Source organism: Schistocerca cancellata, chromosome 12 (genome assembly GCF_023864275.1).
Source record: "Schistocerca cancellata isolate TAMUIC-IGC-003103 chromosome 12, iqSchCanc2.1, whole genome shotgun sequence".
Lineage (NCBI taxonomy): Eukaryota > Metazoa > Arthropoda > Insecta > Orthoptera > Acrididae > Schistocerca > Schistocerca cancellata.
In genome coordinates this window covers 121,035,661-121,056,207 of record NC_064637.1, presented here as the reverse complement: position 1 = coordinate 121,056,207, position 20,547 = coordinate 121,035,661, and the positions used below count along the sequence as shown (strand labels likewise).

The 20,547-nt window shown below is 39.3% G+C and overlaps 1 protein-coding gene across 7 annotated transcripts in view; it reads left to right on the top strand.

Annotated features, from left to right (window-relative positions):
- Positions 1-18,754, top strand: part of LOC126109561 (bifunctional purine biosynthesis protein ATIC) — a 116,551-nt gene extending 97,797 nt beyond the window's left edge. For all 7 annotated transcript variants that reach the window (XM_049914575.1, XM_049914579.1, XM_049914581.1 and 4 more), the window contains exons 10-11: positions 1,829-1,989; positions 16,779-18,754. In XM_049914575.1, coding sequence (XP_049770532.1) covers positions 1,829-1,989; positions 16,779-16,898 — 281 coding nt within the window. In that variant the 3' untranslated portion in view covers positions 16,899-18,754. The remainder of the gene's footprint in view (positions 1-1,828; positions 1,990-16,778) is intronic.
- Positions 18,755-20,547: the final 1,793 nt, after the last annotated feature.

Here is a 20,547-nt window from a genome sequence, read left to right as displayed (position 1 = left end):
TAGCACGTTAGTACTTCTTTAGCGTTTACAATACCTAAAACCGTAGTGCCCAGGCAGGTAAAGCCCAGCATACAGATTTTAATCACACATAACATTGTATCTAAGTCATGTTACGAACAGCTTACTATGTGTAAATTCCTGACTTCGATATGTGCATAAGAGTAAATGATAATATGTAGTTTTGTATGGCACTAATATGGATAATGCCTTTGCTTCAGATGTTTTTACTCTGTAATTGACATACTTTATAGTATGTATAGTATGTACATTAAGTGTACGCGAAAGTATTCTTTGCATTTGTATTTGACTATCAGTAACAGTAAAGTTGTATTGTAGTAGTAATGAGTGGTTATATTGTGATACTGTGGCACTGTGTGTGCACTGCTTGGACAGCGCTATCTAGTGGCCGGTTGTGAACCACTAGAATCGCAGCAGGTAAACCGGCGCAGAATAGGGCAGTGTGATGTCAACTGTTGTTAGTCGAGTAGCGGTCATGTACCAAATAGTTTTATCTTGTGACTTCAGTTTTACATATCTGATGGAAAAGAATGACCACAAGAGCAGTTGTTTTTTATTTTTTGTGACAATTATTTTATATCAGCTGGTCTGCCCTATGTATCATTATATCAAAATGGTTTATAAATGTTACGCTACACTCGGGTATGTGGTACTGTACCAATAGTAATGTATATAGTGTAACTCATGTAAGCCCTCCCTCAAACCTGTCGTGTTATATCTTCACAGATCCAATGATGGCACGTTTAGTGTGTTGAAACCGGTTATCCAGTAAACAATATTTAAGCGATCTTGGCTTTTGATTATTTCTACAACAGAGTGATTGCCTCATTACGCACTGTGTGTTCACTGCAAAATTATTTCATAATTTAGGAGGAGGAGGAGGAGGAGGAGGCTGGATGGATGGATGGTTGGATGGATGGATGGAATGTTTCCATTGAAAGTTGTCCGCACCAAAATCTAACACCATGATGTCAATTGCTGCATCTGGGAACACTAAATATTGCAAAATAATGTTTGAGGAACCATGATTTTCTTTATATTTACTCAAACTTTACGAAATGGTTTTCCTTCTTTATGAGGTGATCATTATTTCTGTTCTCATGCTATGGAGGATGATCTGCTATTCTCATGCTATGGAGGCTTTTAATTAATTTCAAGATTGTTAATGAATGATTTTCAGGAATGATAATATGAATACAATGAAGTTTGGATACTCCGTCAATATAATATTGTATAATGCTATGTGCATTAACTTGTTCTGAACTGGACAAAATATTTAACATAACATTTGTTCTGACACACCTCCTGCCAGTCATGTAACTATCCGTTGAATCAATAAAAATTGAATAACAGTTATGCAGAATTCTTCGTTAAACTTCATTCAGCTGTCTCGTACACAAAAGTACTGTGCTTTTTCCTGCCACTTTTTACAATCACTGTTGGATGCTGTTTAATTTATTCTACTGTTTTATAGAGGTTACTTTGGCATGTTAATGGATTATTCTATCACTTCATGGTAGAACTACTCCATACTTATAAATGATAAATATGGTTGTTCTGCAGTAATTTATTATGGTAACTGCTTTTTGGCTTACAAGCCTATCATCAGATGGTAACTGTTATTCATGTACAGTGCTTTTCTATCACATCTTTAAAAAAAATATATTTAAATAACCATTTTATTTTGTGGTTTTATGCTGTGACAATACTGGTAGTTACAGGGTCCTTACTAATTTTGTTTTATATTTATCAGCTAATAATTCATTATTCATTAAAACAGATCTTGTTGATACAATTTTTCATTTTTCAGGTAAAGACATGGAGTATGATACTTGGGCATCAGTTTACGAAGAGGTTCCCCCATTCCTCACTCAGCAGGAACGTCAGGAGTGGATCAAGCAGTTGAAGTCAGTTGCTCTCAGCTCAGATGCTTTCTTCCCCTTCCGGGACAATGTCGATCGCGCCTACCAGGTGAGTGGCTGGAAGAGGAAAAACTATTTTTGATATCAGAAGGTGTAAGTGTCCATTGTTATGTCCAATAACATGATTAGAGTTATTTTAAGACAGTGTGCTTGGCTGTTAAGTTTTGGAAAAATCTTAGGCTGTTTCTCTTTTACACATGTTGGTTAATACAGTGCTAGTAAAATAAAAAGAGATATCAACTTGAAATTGTCCCTTCCCAATAATGCATACATGCTGTTAGTTTAATTATTAAGATGACTAAAATCATCTTTTGGTTTAAGTGCATTCATTTAGCTGATATGATGCTTATGTTAGTGCAACTGATCTCCAAGCATTAGAGAGATGCTAAAAAAAAAAAAAAAAAAAAAAAAAAAAAAAAAAAAAAAAAAAAACCTTTTTTAGTACTCACCTGTTGTTGGTTCATTGTTGAAATGATGGCTCATTGAAATGGTGGTTGTCTGTCTAGGTGGAATGTCCCAGTTTAATTTTATGAATGAATAGTTGTTGAAATGTTTGCTTCCAGATATTTATGTCCTTGATCGTACATTGTCAAATAATTTTCATATTCATCATCACCATTTAAGACTGATTATGCCTTTCAGCGTTCAGTCTGGAGCGTAGTCCCCTTATAAAATTCCTCCATGATCCCCTATTCAGTGCTAACATTGGTGCCTCTTCTGATGTTAAGCCTATTACTTCAAAATTATTCTTAACTGAATCCAGGTACCTTCTTGGTCTGCCCCGACTCCTCCTACCCTCTACTGCTGAACCCATGAGTCTCTTGGGTAACCTTGCTTCTCCCATGCGTGTAACATGACCCCACCATCTAAGACTGTTTGCCCTGACTGCTACTTCTATATAGTTCATTCCCAGTTTTTCTTTGATTTCCTCATTGTGGACACCCTCCTGCCATTGTTCCCATCTACTAGTACCTGCAATCATCCTAGCTACTTTCATATCCGTAACCTCAACCTTATTGATAAGGTAACCTGAATCCACCCAGCTTTCGCTCCCATACAACAAAGTTGGTCGGAAGATTGAACGGTGCACAGATAACTTAGTCTTGGTACTGACTTCCTTCTTGCAGAAGAGGGTAGATCGTAGCTGAGCGCTCACTGCATTAGCTTTGCTACAGCTCGCTTCCAGTTCTTTCACCATGTTGCCATCCTGTGAGAATATGCATCTTAAGTACTTGAAACCGTCCACCCGTTCTAACTTTGTTCCTCCTATTTGGCACTCAATCCATTTATATCTCTTTCCCACTGACATTACTTTAGTTTTGGAGATGCTAATCTTCATAATATAGTCCTTACATTTCTGATCTAGCTCTGAAATATTACTTTGCAAACTTTCAATCGAATCTGCCATCACAACTAAGTCATCTGCATATGCAAGACTGCTTATTTTGTGTTCACATATCTTAATCTCACCCAGCCAGTATATTGTTTTCAACATATGATCCATAAGTAATATGAACAACAGTGGAGACAGGTTGTAGCCTTGTCTTACCCCTGAAACTACTCTGAACCAGGAACTCAATTTACCGTCAACCCTAACTGCTGCCTGACTATCTATGTAAAGACCCTTAATTGCTTGCAAAAGTTTGCCTCCTATTCGATAATCTCGTAGAACAGACAGTAACTTGCTCCTAGGAACCCGGTCATATGCCTATTCTAGATCTATAAAGCATAGATACAATTCCCTGTTCCACTCATAACACTTCTCCATTATTTGCCGTAAGCTAAAGATCTGGTCCTGACAACCTCTAAGAGGCCTAAACCCACACTGATTTTCATCCAATTGGTCCTCAACTAATACCTGGACTTTCCTTTCAACAATACCTGAGAAGATTTTACCCACAACACTGATTAAAGAGATACCTCTGTAGTTGTTACAGTCTTTTCTGTTTCCATGTTTAAAGATTGGTGGAACCTGTCCTGACTCCCAGGCCATTTCAGTTATCCTGTGTAGCCTTTTAAGACCTGACATTCCACTGTATTTGATGAGTTTCGACTTAATTTCATCCAACCCAGCTGCTTTATTGCACTGCAATCTATTGACCATTTTCTCCACTTCCTCAAATGTGATCCCGAGATGACTGGGTGTTTGTGTTGTCCTTATCATTTCATCATCATCCAGGAAAGTGGCGAAATTGGACTGAGCAAAGATTGGATAATTGTACGGGCGCTGATGACCACGCAGTTGAGCGCCCCACAAACCAAACATCATCATCATCATCATCATCAAATGTGATCCTATTTCCATCATTCCTATCCCATTGTACCTCGAAATCTGAAACATTACTGATCGTATTTTCACCTACATTGAGCAACTCTTCAAAATGTTCCCTCCATCTGCCCAAGGAATCCACAGGATTCACCAGCAGTTTTCCTGACTGTCCAAAATACTTGTCATTTCCATCTTACCTCCCTTTCGAAGACTGCCAATTACAATCCAGAATGGTTTTCCAGCAGCTTGACCCAAAGTCTCCAACCTGTTTCCAAAGTCTTCCCAAGATTCCTTCTTGGATGCTGCAATTATCTGTTTGGTTTTGTTTCTTTCTTCAACATAACTTTCTCTGTCTACCTGAGTTCTAGTATGTAGCCATTTTTGATACACCTTCTTTTTCCTTTTACAGGCTGCCTTGACTGTGTCATTCCACCAAGCTGTTTGCTTCATCCTACCTTTACACACTACTGTTCCAAGACATCCTTTAGCCACTTCTAGTACTGTGTCCCTGTACCTTGTCCATTCATTTTCCAATGACTGTAATTGACTACATTCAACTAACTGGTACCTTTCTGAGATCACTGTTATGTACTCATGCCTGATTCCCTTATCCTGAAGTTTCTCCACTCTTATCCTCCTACATATGGACCTGACCTCCTGCACTTTCGGCCTCAAAATCCCAGTTTCACTGCAGATTAAATAATGATCAGTGTCATCAAAGAATCCCCTGAATACACGTGTGTCCCTCACAGCCTTCCTGAATTCCTGATCTGTTGTTATATAGTCAACGACAGATCTGGTTCCCCTGCCTTCCCAAGTATACCGGTGAATGTTCTTATGTTTAAAAAAAGAGTTTGTGATTAATAAGCCCATACTGGCACAGAAATCCAAGAGTTGTTTCCCATTCCTGTTGGCCTCCATATCCTCTCCAAATTTACCCATAACCTTTTCATACCCTTCTGTTCGATTTCCAATCCTGGCATTAAAATCACCCATGAGCAAAACACTGCCCTTGTCCATTACTCTAACAACTACATCACTGAGTGCATCATAAAAACTATCCATCTTATCTTGATCTGTCCCTTCACAATGCGATTATACTGACACAATCCTAATTTTCTTGCTAGACACTGTCACATCTATCCACATCAGTCGTTCGTTTACATACCTTATTGCAACTATGCTGGGTTCCATTTCTTTCCTGATGTAAAGCCCTACACCCCATTGTGCTATTCCTGCTTTGACTCCTGACAGGTAGACCTTGTATTCTCCCACTTACTCTTCTTTCTCACCCCTTACCCGAATGTCACTAACAGCTGAAACGTCCAGCCCCATCTTACTTGCAGCCTCTGCCAGCTCTACCTTCTTCCCAGAGTAGCCCCCATAGCTCCCCATCTCATTACCATTTGTTTGCCAAGTCGTATCTTAGGAGTCCTTGGTTTGTCAGTTAGAGGTGGGACTCTGTCACCTCCAAAGGTCCGAGGCATTTTGCTCTTATTGTTGCCAGCATCATATTTAAAGTACCAGGGAAGCAGGTTGCTAGCCTTACTTGCCCCGAGTCCCATTGGGTTTTACCCCTAACGGCTGAGGGACTAACCGGTGGATTTGGTAGTCTTTGCCGTATGAGCACAAAGGTGACCACGACTCAGAATATGTCCGAGATGCCCAGCCTTATTCCAAAGTAACTGGTATCCCGACTGTCGGGACCACTTACTTGGCCACTCATACGTTGCCCGTGGTTGATGAACTAGGACATGACTACAGGAACCCACACCATGATTTTCATATTATTGCATATTATTGTCTAGGCAAAACAAATGTAATATATTAGAGTGATAAATAAATACACATGTAATGTCATATGACCAAGAGCATAAGAGCAGTTTGCAGATTTAAAGATGAAAAATAATGTACTAAACAGCATAGAATGAGTAACCAATTGGGAGAAGAGTGTAATACTGACTTCGTAGAACAACTGCTTGTGACTTGCCCTCTAGCACTGCTACTTTGCATGTTTTTCAACACAAACTCACAATGTAAGACAATCATATAAAAAATGAATTACAAACTGTTTATAAAGAACTGTGATTTTTAATGTATACAACAAAAATAGAAACCTATGTGTCATTATGTAGTACAAATTATATTAGCTTTCAAACTTTATGCTTTGATCGACTTTTAATTAGATCTGACATGAAATTATCAGGATGACTATTTTTCTGACATTTTTCACATTTTAGAATTTAACACACACAATACTCTTCTGAAAAAGTGTTGCGTATACACCTATTAAAGTGTCATCAAATTGTCCAATAGAGAAAGTGGTATCGAAAGATTTATTTCGTGTAGTGAGCACAAATCTCGATATGTTTCAACCTTCAGGCGAAACAGTGACCTTTAGGGATTAATGTACAGGCGAGCCACCAGACATCAGTTATTGTTTACCTTATTGCTCCTGTTTAAGAAAATTCGAACATCATGATGGAAGTGCGGTGGAGCACCATCCTGTTGAAAGATGAAGTCGGTGCTGTCGGTCTCCAGTTGTGGCATGAGCCAATTTTCCAGCATGTCCAGATACACGTCTCCTGTAACGTTTTTTTTCGCAGAAGAAAAAGGGGCCGTAAACTGTAAACCCTGAGATTGCACAAAACACGTTAACTTTTGGTGAATTGCGAATTTGCTGCACGAATGCGTGAGGATTCTCTACCGTCCAGATTCGCACATTGTGTCTGTTCACTTCACCATTAAGAAAAAATTTTGCTTCATCACTGAAAACAAGTTTCGCGCTGAACGCATCCTCTTCCATGAGCTGTTGCAACCGCGCCGAAAATTCAAAGCGTTTGACTTTGTCATCGGGTGTCAGGGCTTGTAGCAATTGTAAACGGTAAGGCTTCTGCTTTAGCCTTTTCCGTAAGATTTTCCAAACCGTCGGCTGTGGTACGTTTAGCTCCCTGCTTGCTTTATTTGTCGACTTCCGCGGGCTACGCGTGAAACTTGCCCGCACGCGTTCAACCGTTTCTTCGCTCACTGCAGGCCAACCCGTTCATTTCCCCTTACAAAGGCATCCAGAAGCTTTAAACTGCGCATACCATCGCCGAATGGAGTTAGCAGTTGGTGGATCTTTGTTGAACTTCGTCCTGAAGTGTCGTTGCACTGTTATGACTGACTGATGTGAGTGCATACGTGAGTGCACGACATACGCTTTCTCGGCTCCTGTCGCCATTTTGTCTCACTGCGCTCTTGAGCGCTCTGGCGGCACAAACCTGAAGTGCGGCTTCAGCCGAACAAAACTTTGAGTTTTTCTATGTATCTGTAGTGTGTTGTGACCATATGTCAATGAATGGAGCTACAGTGAATTTATGAAATCGCTTCAATCATTTGTAATAGCTCTGTATGTGTGTGAAGTTGCATTGACATCTGACGATGTCTCCTGTCTGCTTCATGTTTTTGCTATCGGGCAGTGTATATGTATATATTTTGATTGCGTATACTTGCCTGGAATATTTATTATTAGCTTCCAGTAACTATGACAACATACTTGATGACATACATTATTGGTTTTGGATTTTTTATAATTGGTATAACATCAATGAGAGATTAACTTTTTTACCAGATGCTTGAGATACTATTCATGTTACACTTCTATTAAATTATTTTTCATAATTTTTTCAAGCAATTCAAAATCCAGGATGGAATAATGACAATATTATGAAAAGGGTAGATTACTACCCATCCTAAAGTGGAGACATTGAGTCGCAGATAGGCACAACAAAAAGACTTGAAACAAATAAGTTTTCAGCTAAAAGGCCTTCTTCCGAATTAGACTACACACACACACACACACACACACACACACACACACACACACACACACACACACACCATTGCTACATGGTCAGCGGCAACATTCCATTTCATAATATTGTTACATTCCATCCCGGATTTTCCACTGTTAGATCTACTTTCTCGTATCTTATCTTCGTAGCCATTACGCGCAATATTTGTTGACAGTAGAATCTTTCGGCAGTCAGCTTCAAATGCTGGTTTTCTAAATTTTCTCAATAGTGTTTCTCGAAAAGAATGTCCTCTTCCCTCCAGGGACTTTCATTTGAGTTCCTGGAGCATGTCCATAACAAGTTTTGTTCAAACCTGCTGGTAACAAATCTAGCAGCCCACTATTGAATGCCTTCTTTCAATCCGATCTGGTGCGGATCCCAAACACTCGTGCAGTACTCAAGAATAGGTCACACCAGCGTCTTACATGCGGTTTCCTTTACAGATGAACCACTCTTTCCTAAAATTCTCCCAATAAACCAAAGTTGAACATTTGCCCCACAATTTCCAGATGCTTGTTTCACCTCATATCACATTGCAGTGCTACACCCAGGTATTTAAATGACTTGACCGTGTCAAGCAGGACACCGGTAATACTGTATCCGAACATTACAGGTTTGTTCTTCCTACTCATCTGCATTAACTTAAATTTTTCCATATTTAGTTCTAGCTGCCATTCATCACAACAACTGGAAATTTTGTATAAATAGTGTTGTATCTTCTTACAGTCACTAAACTTCGACACATTATTGTACACTACGGCATCATCAGCAAACAACCATAGACTGCTGCAGACCCTGTCTGCCAAATTGTTTATGTGTATAGAGAACAGTGGTCAAGTAACACTTCCCTGGGGCACTCCTGACGATACCGTTGTCTCTGATGGACACACACTGTTGAGGACAACATACTGGGTTCTATTATTTAAAAAGCATTTGACTGTGAACTTATTCCATATGCTCGTAGCTTCATTAACTGCTTGCAATGGGGGCACTGTGTCAAATGCTGTCCAGAAATCTAGAGATATGGAATCTACCTGTTGCCCTTCATCCATATTTTTCAGTATGTCGTGAGAAAAGGGCAAGCTGAGTTTCGCATGAGTGATCCTTTCTAAAACAGTGCTGATTCATGGACATAAGTTTCTTAGCCTCAAGAAAGTTTATTGTAGTCAGACTGAGAATGTGTTCAAGGATTCTGCAGCAAACAGAAGTTGGGGATATTGGTCTATAATTTTGTGGGTCTATTCTTTTATCTTTCTTACGTGTTGGAGTCACCTGCTCTTTTTTCCAGTCACTTGGGACTTTGTGTTGAGTGAGAGATACACGATAAATGCAAGCTAGGTAAGGGGCCAATGCTGCAGAGTATTCTGTGTAAAATAAAACTGGAATTCCATCCGGACCAAGTGATTTATTTCTTTTCAAATCTTTCAATGGCATTTTGATGACATACTGCTTTGACGCCGTGTCGGACTCGATGTTTTTATGTCTTTTCTACTAGAGTACAATTACTTACCACTCATTCTTACTCGACAAACAAAACTGTTTACTATAAATCACAAATAAACTATCAGAAGTCAGCACTACCCAAAAAAAATAAAGATTCGAAGTGAAAGAATTGTCTGATGCTGAGCTAATGTATTATTGTTTTCAAATGCTTCTAACTATACCCTGACACTACAGGGGATATCGAGATGGGGCAGGTGGGCCGTTTTGGGTTATCTGAGGTGCTAGAGGCGCAGCTTGGAATTTCATAGAACCTGAAGAGAGAAATGGGACATTATGTGAAATTATTGATGGGATGTTAAAAAATAAATATAGGTTGAAAATTTCCTTATCAATATTGATGGTTTAATGTAAATGTTGGCTAATGACTGAGATGTTGCATAAAATATCTTGAATAGAATGGCCTCCTCCATACAGATCAGCACAGATTTAGAAAACACCGATGATACAGAATCTGACTCAGATCGAGAAAATCAGGTGAATACAGTATTCCTTGTTTCCAAAAAGCATTAGATGCTCTACCAAGCCAGTTTCATTAATAAAAGTGTGATTACATGGGTATCAAACAAAATTTGTGACTGGGTTGAGGATATCTTTGTTGGCAGGACACAGCAAGTTATCTCAGATGGAGAGTCATCAACAGAAGGAGAAGTAATTTCAGCCAATGCCCCAGGGAAGTGTGTTATGGCCTGTGCTGTTCATATTGTACATCAGTGACCCTGCAGATGGTATTGATAGCAACCACAGGTTTTTTGCAAATTACACAGTTATCTATAATGAACTATTTGTCTTCACAAGTATCTGGACGATCTTGATAAGATTTTGAAGTGGTGCAAAGGTTAGCATCTTGCTGTAAAAGGACAGAAATGTAAAACTATACACTTCACGAAACTGAAAAATGCAGTGTCTGATGACTATAATCCCCCCGAGTCACTGTCGGAATCGGACGGTAATACAAATACCTGGGTGTAACAGTTTGTTGAGATATGAAATGGAATGATAACGTAGGCTCAGTTGTAGGGAAACTAGGTCACAGACTGCAGTTCAGTGGTAGAATACTGGGGAATTCCAGTCAGTAAACAAAGGAGACTGTATACAAAATCTCTTGTACGATTATCCTAGAATATTACTCGAGTGTGTGGGACACAAACTAAATAGGACTAACAGAGGCTATTGCATGCACACAGAGAAGAGCAGCATGACTGGCCATAAGCTCACCCGACAAAAAATTGGTCACCCGTAGAGAAATAGTTTTGAGCAACAGTTAATACAATATATTTCCTCCCCTGGACTTAATAACGACTTTACTCAATAAGGAAGTGAGTACACAAGGATGTGCAGGTATGCCGTGTGCAGGTTAATCCACTTGCTGAGATTTGATCTCGCAGTCCCACCAAACTGTGAGGATGTTGATGTCTGAGTTTTACCAACTGTTTCGATGTGTCCCACAGATTTTCTAAGAGGTTAGAGTTGTGTGATTTTGCAGGCCAGTCAAGGCGTAATATGATGGGGGGAATGTTCAGAAAACCAGTCACTTATTCCCCCAGCCCAATGAACTTTGTTTTTGTGATCTATAGGTGCCTGTGTGAGCAATGGCCTCCTGTGAGATTCAGACTCAAAATGTTCGTCCTGTGCAGTTCCTCTCACTATGTTGTCTCATTAATCTTTGGGGGTGGTCCTTTCTTCACTGTCTGCAGCAATTCCTGTCAGGTTTGGAAGCAGTTTTAATTCACGAGCCCTGAAACGTGTTTTCTTGTCCCTCTGTCAGGTTTCTGACCACAATTCAGTGTTGTGCATCGTGGCTGTGTGTGTTACACCACTTCTTGTAGACACATTGGATAGTCCACTGCGAAACCCCAACAAATGCAGCGACTTTACACACCGTGTGGTCATGGTCACGACCAAATGTGATTGCCCTGCTTTGCCACTTTGTCATGTCCTTACATTTACTTGTGTTTGCTGCTGCCTTATGCTCACTTAGAGGCAGCATGTGCATGTTGAGCATGTAACTCGATTACTGTGCCATCTGTAAAGGTGTAACGATTCATTTGTGCATGCCCACTGAGGTGACTAGTTCGTTTGTCTGGTGAGCTTAAGTTTGTTTGGCTCACAGGAGAGACTTGCAGGAATTTTTAAAAGCTTGAATTGGTGTTCTCTTGAAGACAGATGCATACTGCGAGCCTGAGAGCCTACTTACAAAACTTTAATAATTGCTATTCATCTACAGGATTACTTGGCAGTTCACAGGTGAGTGCCTGGCATAGGGTTTATTGACCCACCTTTGAGCTTCTTCTCTACTGTTTCACTCTTGAACAGCACATGAGAAAAATTGACACTTAAATCTTTCCGTGTGAGCTCTGATTTCTCTTATTTTACTACAATGATCATTTATCCCTATGTAGAAGGGCGCCAGAAAAATATTTTCACACTGTAAGGAGAAAGTTAGTGATTAAAATTTTGCAGTGAAAAATTCCTTTGTTTTAATGATTGCCATCCCAATTCATGTATCATATCCATGCTATAAATACAAAATCAAATAGGGGTAATGCAGGAGTCGGTTTAATAATGAATAAAAAAATAGGAGTGCGGGTAAGATACTACAAACAGCATAGTGAACGCCAAGATAGTGTGGCCAAGATAGACACAAATTCCACACCTACTACAGTAGTAAAAGTTTATTATATGCCAACTAGCTCTGCAGATGATGAAGAAATTGAAGAAATGTATAATGAAATAAAAGAAATTATTCAGATAGTGAAGGGAGATGAAAATTTAATAGTCACGGGTGACTGGAATTCGGTAGTAGGAAAAGGGAGAGAAGGAAACGTAGTAGGTGAATATGGATTGGGGCTAAGAAATGAAAGAGGAAGTCGCCTGGTAGACCTTTGTGAAGAACACAACTTAATCATAGCTAACACTTGGTTCAAGAATCATGAAAGAAGGCTGTATACATGGAAGAAGCCTGGAGATACTGACAGGTTTCAGATAGATTATATAATAAGACAGAGATTTTAGAACCAGGTTTTAAATTGTAAGACATTTCCAGGGGCAGATGTGGACTCTGACCACAATCTATTGGTTATGAACTGTAGATTAAAACTGAAGAAACCGCAAAAAGGTGGGAATTTAACGAGATGGGACCTGGATAAACTGACTAAACCAGAGGTTGTACAGAGTTTCAAGGAGAGTATAAGGGAACAATTGACAGGAATGGGGGAAAGAAATACAGTAGAAGAAGAATGGGTAGCTTTGAGGGATGAAGTAGTGAAGGCAGCAGAGGATCAAGTAGGTAAAAAGACGAGGGCTACTAGAAATCCTTGGGTAAGAGAAGAAATATTGAATTTAATTGATGAAAGGAGAAAATATAAAAATGCAGTAAATGAAGCAGGCAAAAAGGAATACAAACATCTCAAAAATGAGATCGACAGGAAGTGCAAAATGGCTAAGCAGGGATGGCTAGAGGACAAATCTAAGGATGTAGAGGCTTATGTCACTAAGGGTAAGATAGATACTGCTTTCAGGAAAATTAAAGAGACCTTTGGAGAAAAGAGAACCACTTGTATGAATATCAAGAGCTCAGATGGAAAACCAGTTCTAAGCATAGAAGGGAAAGTAGAAAGGTGGAAGGAGTATATAGAGGGTCTATACAAGGGCAATGTACTTGAGGACAATATTATGGAAATGGAAGAGGATATAGATGAAGATTAAATGGGAGATGTGATACTACGTGAAGAGTTTAGCAGAGCACTGAAAGACCTGAGTCGAAACAGGGCCCCGGGAGTAGGCAACATTCCATTAGAACTACTGACGGACTTAGGAGAGCCAGCCCTGATAAAACTCTACCATCTGGTGAGCAAGATGTATGAGACAAGCAAAATACTGTCAGACTTCAAGAAGAATATAATAATTCCAATCCCAAAGAAAGCAGGTGCTGACAGATGTGAAAATTACCGAACAATCAGTTTAATAAGTCACGGATGCAAAATACTAACAAGAATTCTTTACAGGCGAATGGAAAAACTGGTAGAAGCCGACCTCGGGGAAGATCAGTTTGGATTCCGTAGAAATGGAACACGTGAGGCAATACTGACCGTAAAACTTCTCTTAGAAGCTAGATTAAGGAAAGGCAAACCTACATTTCTAGCATTTGTAGACTTACAAAAAGCTTTTGACACTGTTGACTGGAATACTCTCTTTCAAATTCTGAAGGTGGCAGGGGTAAAATACAGGGAGCAAAAGGCTATTTACAATTTGTACAGAAACCAGATGGCAGTTATAAGAGTAGAGGGGGATGAAAGGGAAGCAGTGGTTGGGAAGGGAGTGAGACAGGGTTGTTGCCTCTCCCCGATGTTATTCAATCTGTATATTGAGCAAGCAGTGAAGGAAACAAAAGAAAAATTCGGAGTAGGTATTAAAATCCGTGTAGAAGAAATAAAAACTTTGAGGTTCGCCGATGACATTGTAATTCTGTCAGAGACAGCAAAGGACTTAGAAGAGCAGTCGAACGGAATGGATAGTGTCTTGAAAAGCGGATATAAGATGAACATCAACAAAAGCAGTATGAGGATAATGGAATGTAGTCGAATTAAGTCAGGTGATGCTGAGGGAATTAGATTAGGAAATGAGACGCTTAAAGTAGTAAAGGAGTTTTGGTATTTGGGGAGCAAAATAACTGATGATGGTCAAAGTAGAGAGGATATAAAGCGTAGACCGGCAGTGGCAAGGAAAGCGTTTCTGAACAGAAATTTGTTAACATCGAGAATAGATTTTAAGTGTCAGGAAGTCGTTTCTGAAAGTATTTGTATGGAGTGTAGCCATGTATGGAAGTGAAACATGGACGATAACTAGTTTGGACAAGAAGAGAATAGAAGCTTTCGAAATGTGGTGCTGCAGAAGAATGTTGAAGATTAGATGGGTAGATCACATAACTAATGAGGAGGTATTAAATAGAATTGGGGAGAAAAGGAGTTTTTGGCACAACTTGACTAGAAGAAGGGATCGGTTGGTAGGACATTCTGAGGCATCGAGGGATCACCAATTTTGTATTGGAGGGCAGCGTGGAGGGTAAAAATCGCAGACGGGGACCAAGAGATGAATACACTAAACAGATTCAGAAGGGTGTAGGCTGCAGTAGGTACTGGGAGATGAAGCAGCTTGCACAGGATAGAGTAGCATGGAGAGCTGCATCAAACCAGTCTCAGGACTGAAGACCACAACAACAACATTGGCTATTTGTCAGTAAATCATTTCCTTAAGGGTAACTCATGATGTTTGAGCACAGTATATCTTCCAAAATCCTACTGCAAATTGATGTTAGTTACATGGATCTGTAATTCAGCAGTTTACACTACTTCCTTTCTTGGGTGTTGATGTGATTTGTACAACTTTCCAGTGCCGGTCTTTCAATAAGCAAGAATTTCCTTATGATTGCGAAGCATGGAGCTATTGTATCAGCATACTGTGCAAGGAACCTGACTGGTATATACTCTGGACTGGAGGGCTTGCCTTTATTATGAGTTTTAAGTTGCTTCACTTCTCCACAGATACTTACTTGTAAGTTACTCATGTTGGCAGTTGTTCTTGATTCGAATTCTGGAATATTTACTTAGTCTTCTTTTGTGACGGAATTTTGGGAAACTGTTTAGTAACTCTGCTTTAGCGGCACTGTCGTCAATAACATCACCATTGTTATCACACAATGAAGGTATTGATTTGGCTTTCCGCTGGTTTGCTTTACATATAATGCCTTTTGGTTTTCTGCCATGTTTCAAGAGTGTTTCGTTGTGGAAACTGTTAAAAGCCTCCCTCATTGAAGTTTGTGCTAATTTTTGAGCTTCTGTAAAACTATATGTTCTTTTAAATTTGGCATGCTTTTTTCATTGCTTCTACAACAGTGTTCTGACCTGTTTCATGTACCATGGGGATTCAGTACCATCTCTTATTAATTAATTTGGTATACATCTCTCAGTTGCCTTTGATACTATTTCTTTGAATTTAAACCACATCTGGTCTGTGCTTACGTAGTCGGAATGGAAGGAATGGAGACTCTCTCTTAGGAATGTGTCAAGCAAATTTTTATCTGATTCTTTAAGTAGATGCATTTTGCATTTATTTTTGGTGGGATTAGATGTTGCAGTATTTAGTCAGCCTACAACAACCTTGTGGTCACTGATCAGTGTATCTGTCATGATGCTCCCTATTTGATGAGGATTACGTGTTGCTAAGAGGTCAAGTGTGTTTTCACAACCATCTACATTTCAAAAGGGTTCTGAAACTAATTGTCCAAAATAATTTTCTGAGAAAGCATTCAGTACCATTTCAGACGACATTTTATACTTACCACTGAATTCAAACATGTATTTTCGCCAACATATCGAGGGTACTTTGAAGTCGCCAGCAACTATAATTACATGAATGGGGTACCCATTTGAAATGAGGCTCAGGTTTTTTTCTAAACTGGTCAGCAATTGTATCATCTGAGTTGGGGGATCGGTAAAAGGAACCAATTATTAAATTGTTCAGGTTGCCAAGTGTAACCTCTATCCATAACAACTGACAGGAACTGCTTGCTTCAATTTCACTCTGAGATAAAATACTGACAGCAATAAAAACTCCACTACCAACTGTATTTAATGTATCCTTTCTAAACACATTTAAATCCTTAGTAAAAGTTTTGGCTGTATTTATTTCCAGCTTTAGCCACTTTGCATACCTGTGATTGAGATTAAGTGCTTCCTGTTAGCACTTGGAGCTCTGGTTCTTTCCTGACACAGCTGTGACAGTTTACAATTACAACATTGATTGCTGCTGCGCCTACCCTCTTCTTGTGCTCGCCCTGCACTCTTTGAAACTGAAGCCCTTTCAGCACTTTCTGTAGTACTTCTAACCTAAACATGTATAAGTGAAGGCTCTGGAGAGATTCTTCAATCCCAATGTATAGCTCCTGTAGGGGCTGTAGAAGTGTAATTAGACTAATTGGAATATGTGTGGAAGTATTAATCAGTCACCCTACCTGCGCTGCAAACCGGATTGTAACGGGAAGAAACCCCCGTGTCTGATACCGTGTTAAGTGTCCTGTGCCATGAACTTAAATGTCTTGCAATGTGTGTGGATCAAATATACTACCTAAATAGATCGGACCATTTTTAAAATTCATGCAGAATCATTGTTGCTTAGCATAGGTTAAAATAAAACTTTTTCTGTTGGTTTAAATTAATTTTATTTCTGTTTCAGAGTGGAGTGGAATACATTGTCAGCCCAGCAGGATCTGCAAATGATGCTGAAGTCATCAAAGCATGTGATGAGCGCAAAATCACTCTTGTACACACCAACTTGCGTTTGTTCCATCACTAAACTGCTGTTATCTGAACTTTATAATTAAACTGAGTATCAGCATGCAAACAGTAGACACATGCAAAAGTTAGTCTCGCACGCTTGATAGTTGTAATATGATCCACTGTCACAACTATCTTTTCCCCGTGAATTGTCGTCTCATTGTTTTTAAATGTGGTCACTAAAGCAGTTTGTTCCTTCTGCTTGTTAGTTTTTATCACATGAAATGTGCACTTCTGCAGAAATCTTCTAGCACAGGCTACGAGCTTAGATCCTTCGCTGTAATGTCATAAAAACCAGACTTCCTTGCACAGACAGTTAGGTCCAACACACAACTTGACTGTGTGTCAACAGCTTTCCGTCCACTGCTACACATCGACCATAACAGGCCTTATGGATCCTATAGAGGAACGTTGTAGGTGCCCATCTGCCTTGGAACTATCCGTACACTTACATTAAGCACGATGGCCCACAATGCTATTAGTTTCGACACCTTACCACATGCAAACTTGAGGTTTTCTGTACCAGTAAGGATGCAATATTTAGAATTATTGCATCCATACTGTTAACAGAGCACCTGAAGTTTGAATATGATAGGTATTCGACACTACTAGCATAGTAGCCCATTGGGCCTAATACTGGTGTATTGGTAGTTCTAATGTCTGCTGAAGGCAGATGGGTACCTACAGTGAAGGACGTAAGCTCGTAGCTTGCGCTAAAGGCTTTCTGCGTAAGTGCAATTTCGTGTGGTAAAAACTAACAAGCAAAAGGAACAAATCACTTTAGTTATTGCACTTACAACAGAAATAGTGGAATGACAATTCAGGACAAAAAGGCATAGAACACTTACTGAAATTTTGACTATCATCAATAATGTGTCTGCAACCATAAGTGGATAGGGAATAATTTTGTTGTGATCAACAACGTACACCTGGAAAAATAAATTTTTTAGTTAGTACAGAAAATACACATTTGAGTAGTATGTTACATTTACACTATCGAAAACTGAAACACTTAATTGCAACATAATTACGCTGAAACTGAAAGAAGTGACGAAATGAAAAAAAAGAGAGATGTCCTCTCTTAAACAACATAATTTATTATTCCCGAGTTCCAGTAGTTATCTATACTGCTTACATATTACCAAAGCAGACAGTGACATTTTTATCAATGATTTTAAAATCTAAAACCAGATGCTGCTAGCAGACCGAAAAGGTGTTGGAACTTGTAAGGAACAAAGCGTCGCTGAGCTGCCACTATAGCAAATACACTGCCAAACCTTTTACCTTTTCTGATATTGGAATTTATACCATACCGCTTCTGTTTAGAATAGCGCTTAGCTTCTGTTTAGTCTTCAACAGTTGCTAATATGTCATTCGAAAACATTCCATGACATTCAAGAACAAAAATGGTGTATGTAGACCTTAGTACATATTAGATCTGAGTTAATGTATACAATGAATTGAAGGTACATTCCTAGCTGAATCATGCCTGCAGAAATAGAATCTCTTGTTCTAAAACTGTTTGTGATGCAGCATGTGCAATTTGCTCATTTTTGTAAGACTGTTAATGTTCTCATTTCTGCTATGTTTGTTGCGGTCAGTATATGGCTTTGTAGATACTGAGGAGTTTGATTAGAAGTTTCCTGTATTCTGTGCCATTTTTATACTCATATGAAATTTTTATAATTATGAGGATATTTTTCAAAAACATAATGCAGCTTTTTTACTGTATGGATATTTTTGTACTAAAGCATTTACTCATTGTTAAAGTCTGTAATGTTTTGATGTTAACTATTGTCTGGAAAAGCATCCTGAAAATTAATATTGTAATGTTAGTTTTTTTATTGAAAATATATAGTTTGATATTAATGGCAATAGTTGTGCTGGGTTTAATTTGTATGAATTATCTATTGAGGTAGCTATAGTATAATTAGGTAATTAAAAAAGTCTACCCACAAAGAGGCAGCAGGAAAACACACATAAAAGGTATCACAGTTTGCAAGCATTCGAAGTCAGTGGCTTCTGGCAGAAGTGTTGAAGGGGAAGGAAGAATGGCGAAGGAAAAGGATTGGTGAGGTTTAGGAAAAGGGGTAGTGTTCGGAAAGATCACCTAGAACCCAGGGTCAGGTGAGAGTTACCAGATAGGGTGAGATGGAAAGAGTGAATGTTGGGGAATGCACCGGATGAAATTTGAAACCTGCGAGTTTAATGGTGGAAGATAGGGTAATACAGAAGACAGTGATTACTGCTGGAATATCGTGCACGAGTTAATAAGAGCAAAAAGTTAAGTGCATTGTGTGTGATAGAGGTTGGAAAGGGAATTGAAGAAAGGAATTGTTACTCTGATGAAATGCTGAGACAGAAGAAATTGACATAAATTGAGGCCAGATAGGTGGTGAGAACTGAGGACATGTTGTAGTGTCAGTTCTGAGAAACTGGTATCCAGGAGAAGGGTCCAGATTGCATGTGTGGTGAAACAGACACCAAGATCTTGACTGTCATGTTGTAGAGCATGCTCTGCAATAGGGTGTTATGTGTGGCCAGTATACACCTTCTGTCTGTGCTCATTCATCCTAACTGATAACTTGGTGGTAGTCGTGCTGATGGAAAAGATCGAACATTGTTCACATTACAGCTGTGTTGTTTCACAGGTGGCTCTCCCTTTGACAGTATATGTTTTGCCAGTTACAGGGCTGGTATAATTTGTGATGATAGGATGCATGGGGCTAGTCTTGGGGTGGAGACGGTTACAGTGGTAGGAGCCATAGGGTAGGGAGATGGGTGCAGGAGCAGCGTAGGTTCTGACAAGGATTTAAGAATTTTTAACGTTGTGCAGCCCTGTCAGCAACTGTGATAATTGAACATGTAACACGTAAGCCTCAGTTGCAAATAGAAATCAAACTTTACCCAGGTTTCAGCCAAAATAATTTGGCCTTCTTCAAAGCGAGTGACTCTAAACTACTGCATGCCAGAGTTTGGCTATGTCAAGTATAAAACTGTTGCACCGTAGTAACTAGTCATAATGTATTTGCAGCTGAGGCTGATGTGTTAAATGTTCTGACAAGGATATTGCAGAGATTGGGAGGGTGACGAAAAGCTATTCTAGGTGTGGTAGTCGAAATCCCATGACAGAATGGATGTCGTTTAAGGGCATAATTTTAGGAAGTTGTAGCCTTGTCGAGGTAGATTATTAATACATTCGAGACCTGGATAATACTGAGTGACAAGAAGTGTACTCCTGAGTTGTTTTTTTTGGAGGGATCAGCAGTACCAGAATCAGCTGTGATGGTCTGGAATGTCTGCTTTTGAACTAGGCTGATGGGGTAATTATGTCCAGTGAATGCTGAGGTGAGAATGGTGCTGTACTGCTTAAAGAGTCTATCTGAACAAAAACATTTGCCTCAAATGTCGAGGCCATATGGTACGGAATGTTTGACACGGAAAGGATGGCAACTATCAAAATGTAAGTACTGTTGTTTGTTAGTTACTTTTATGTGAACAGAAGTGTGTAGCTGATCTTCGGTGATGGTGAGATCGACATCAAGGAAAGTGGCATAATGCGAAATTTAATTGCGAGAATCTATTTAGAGATTTCAGGAATTTTAACAGGTCAGCCTCACAAGGAGTCCATATGGCAAGCATGTCATCAACATACTAAACCAAATCGG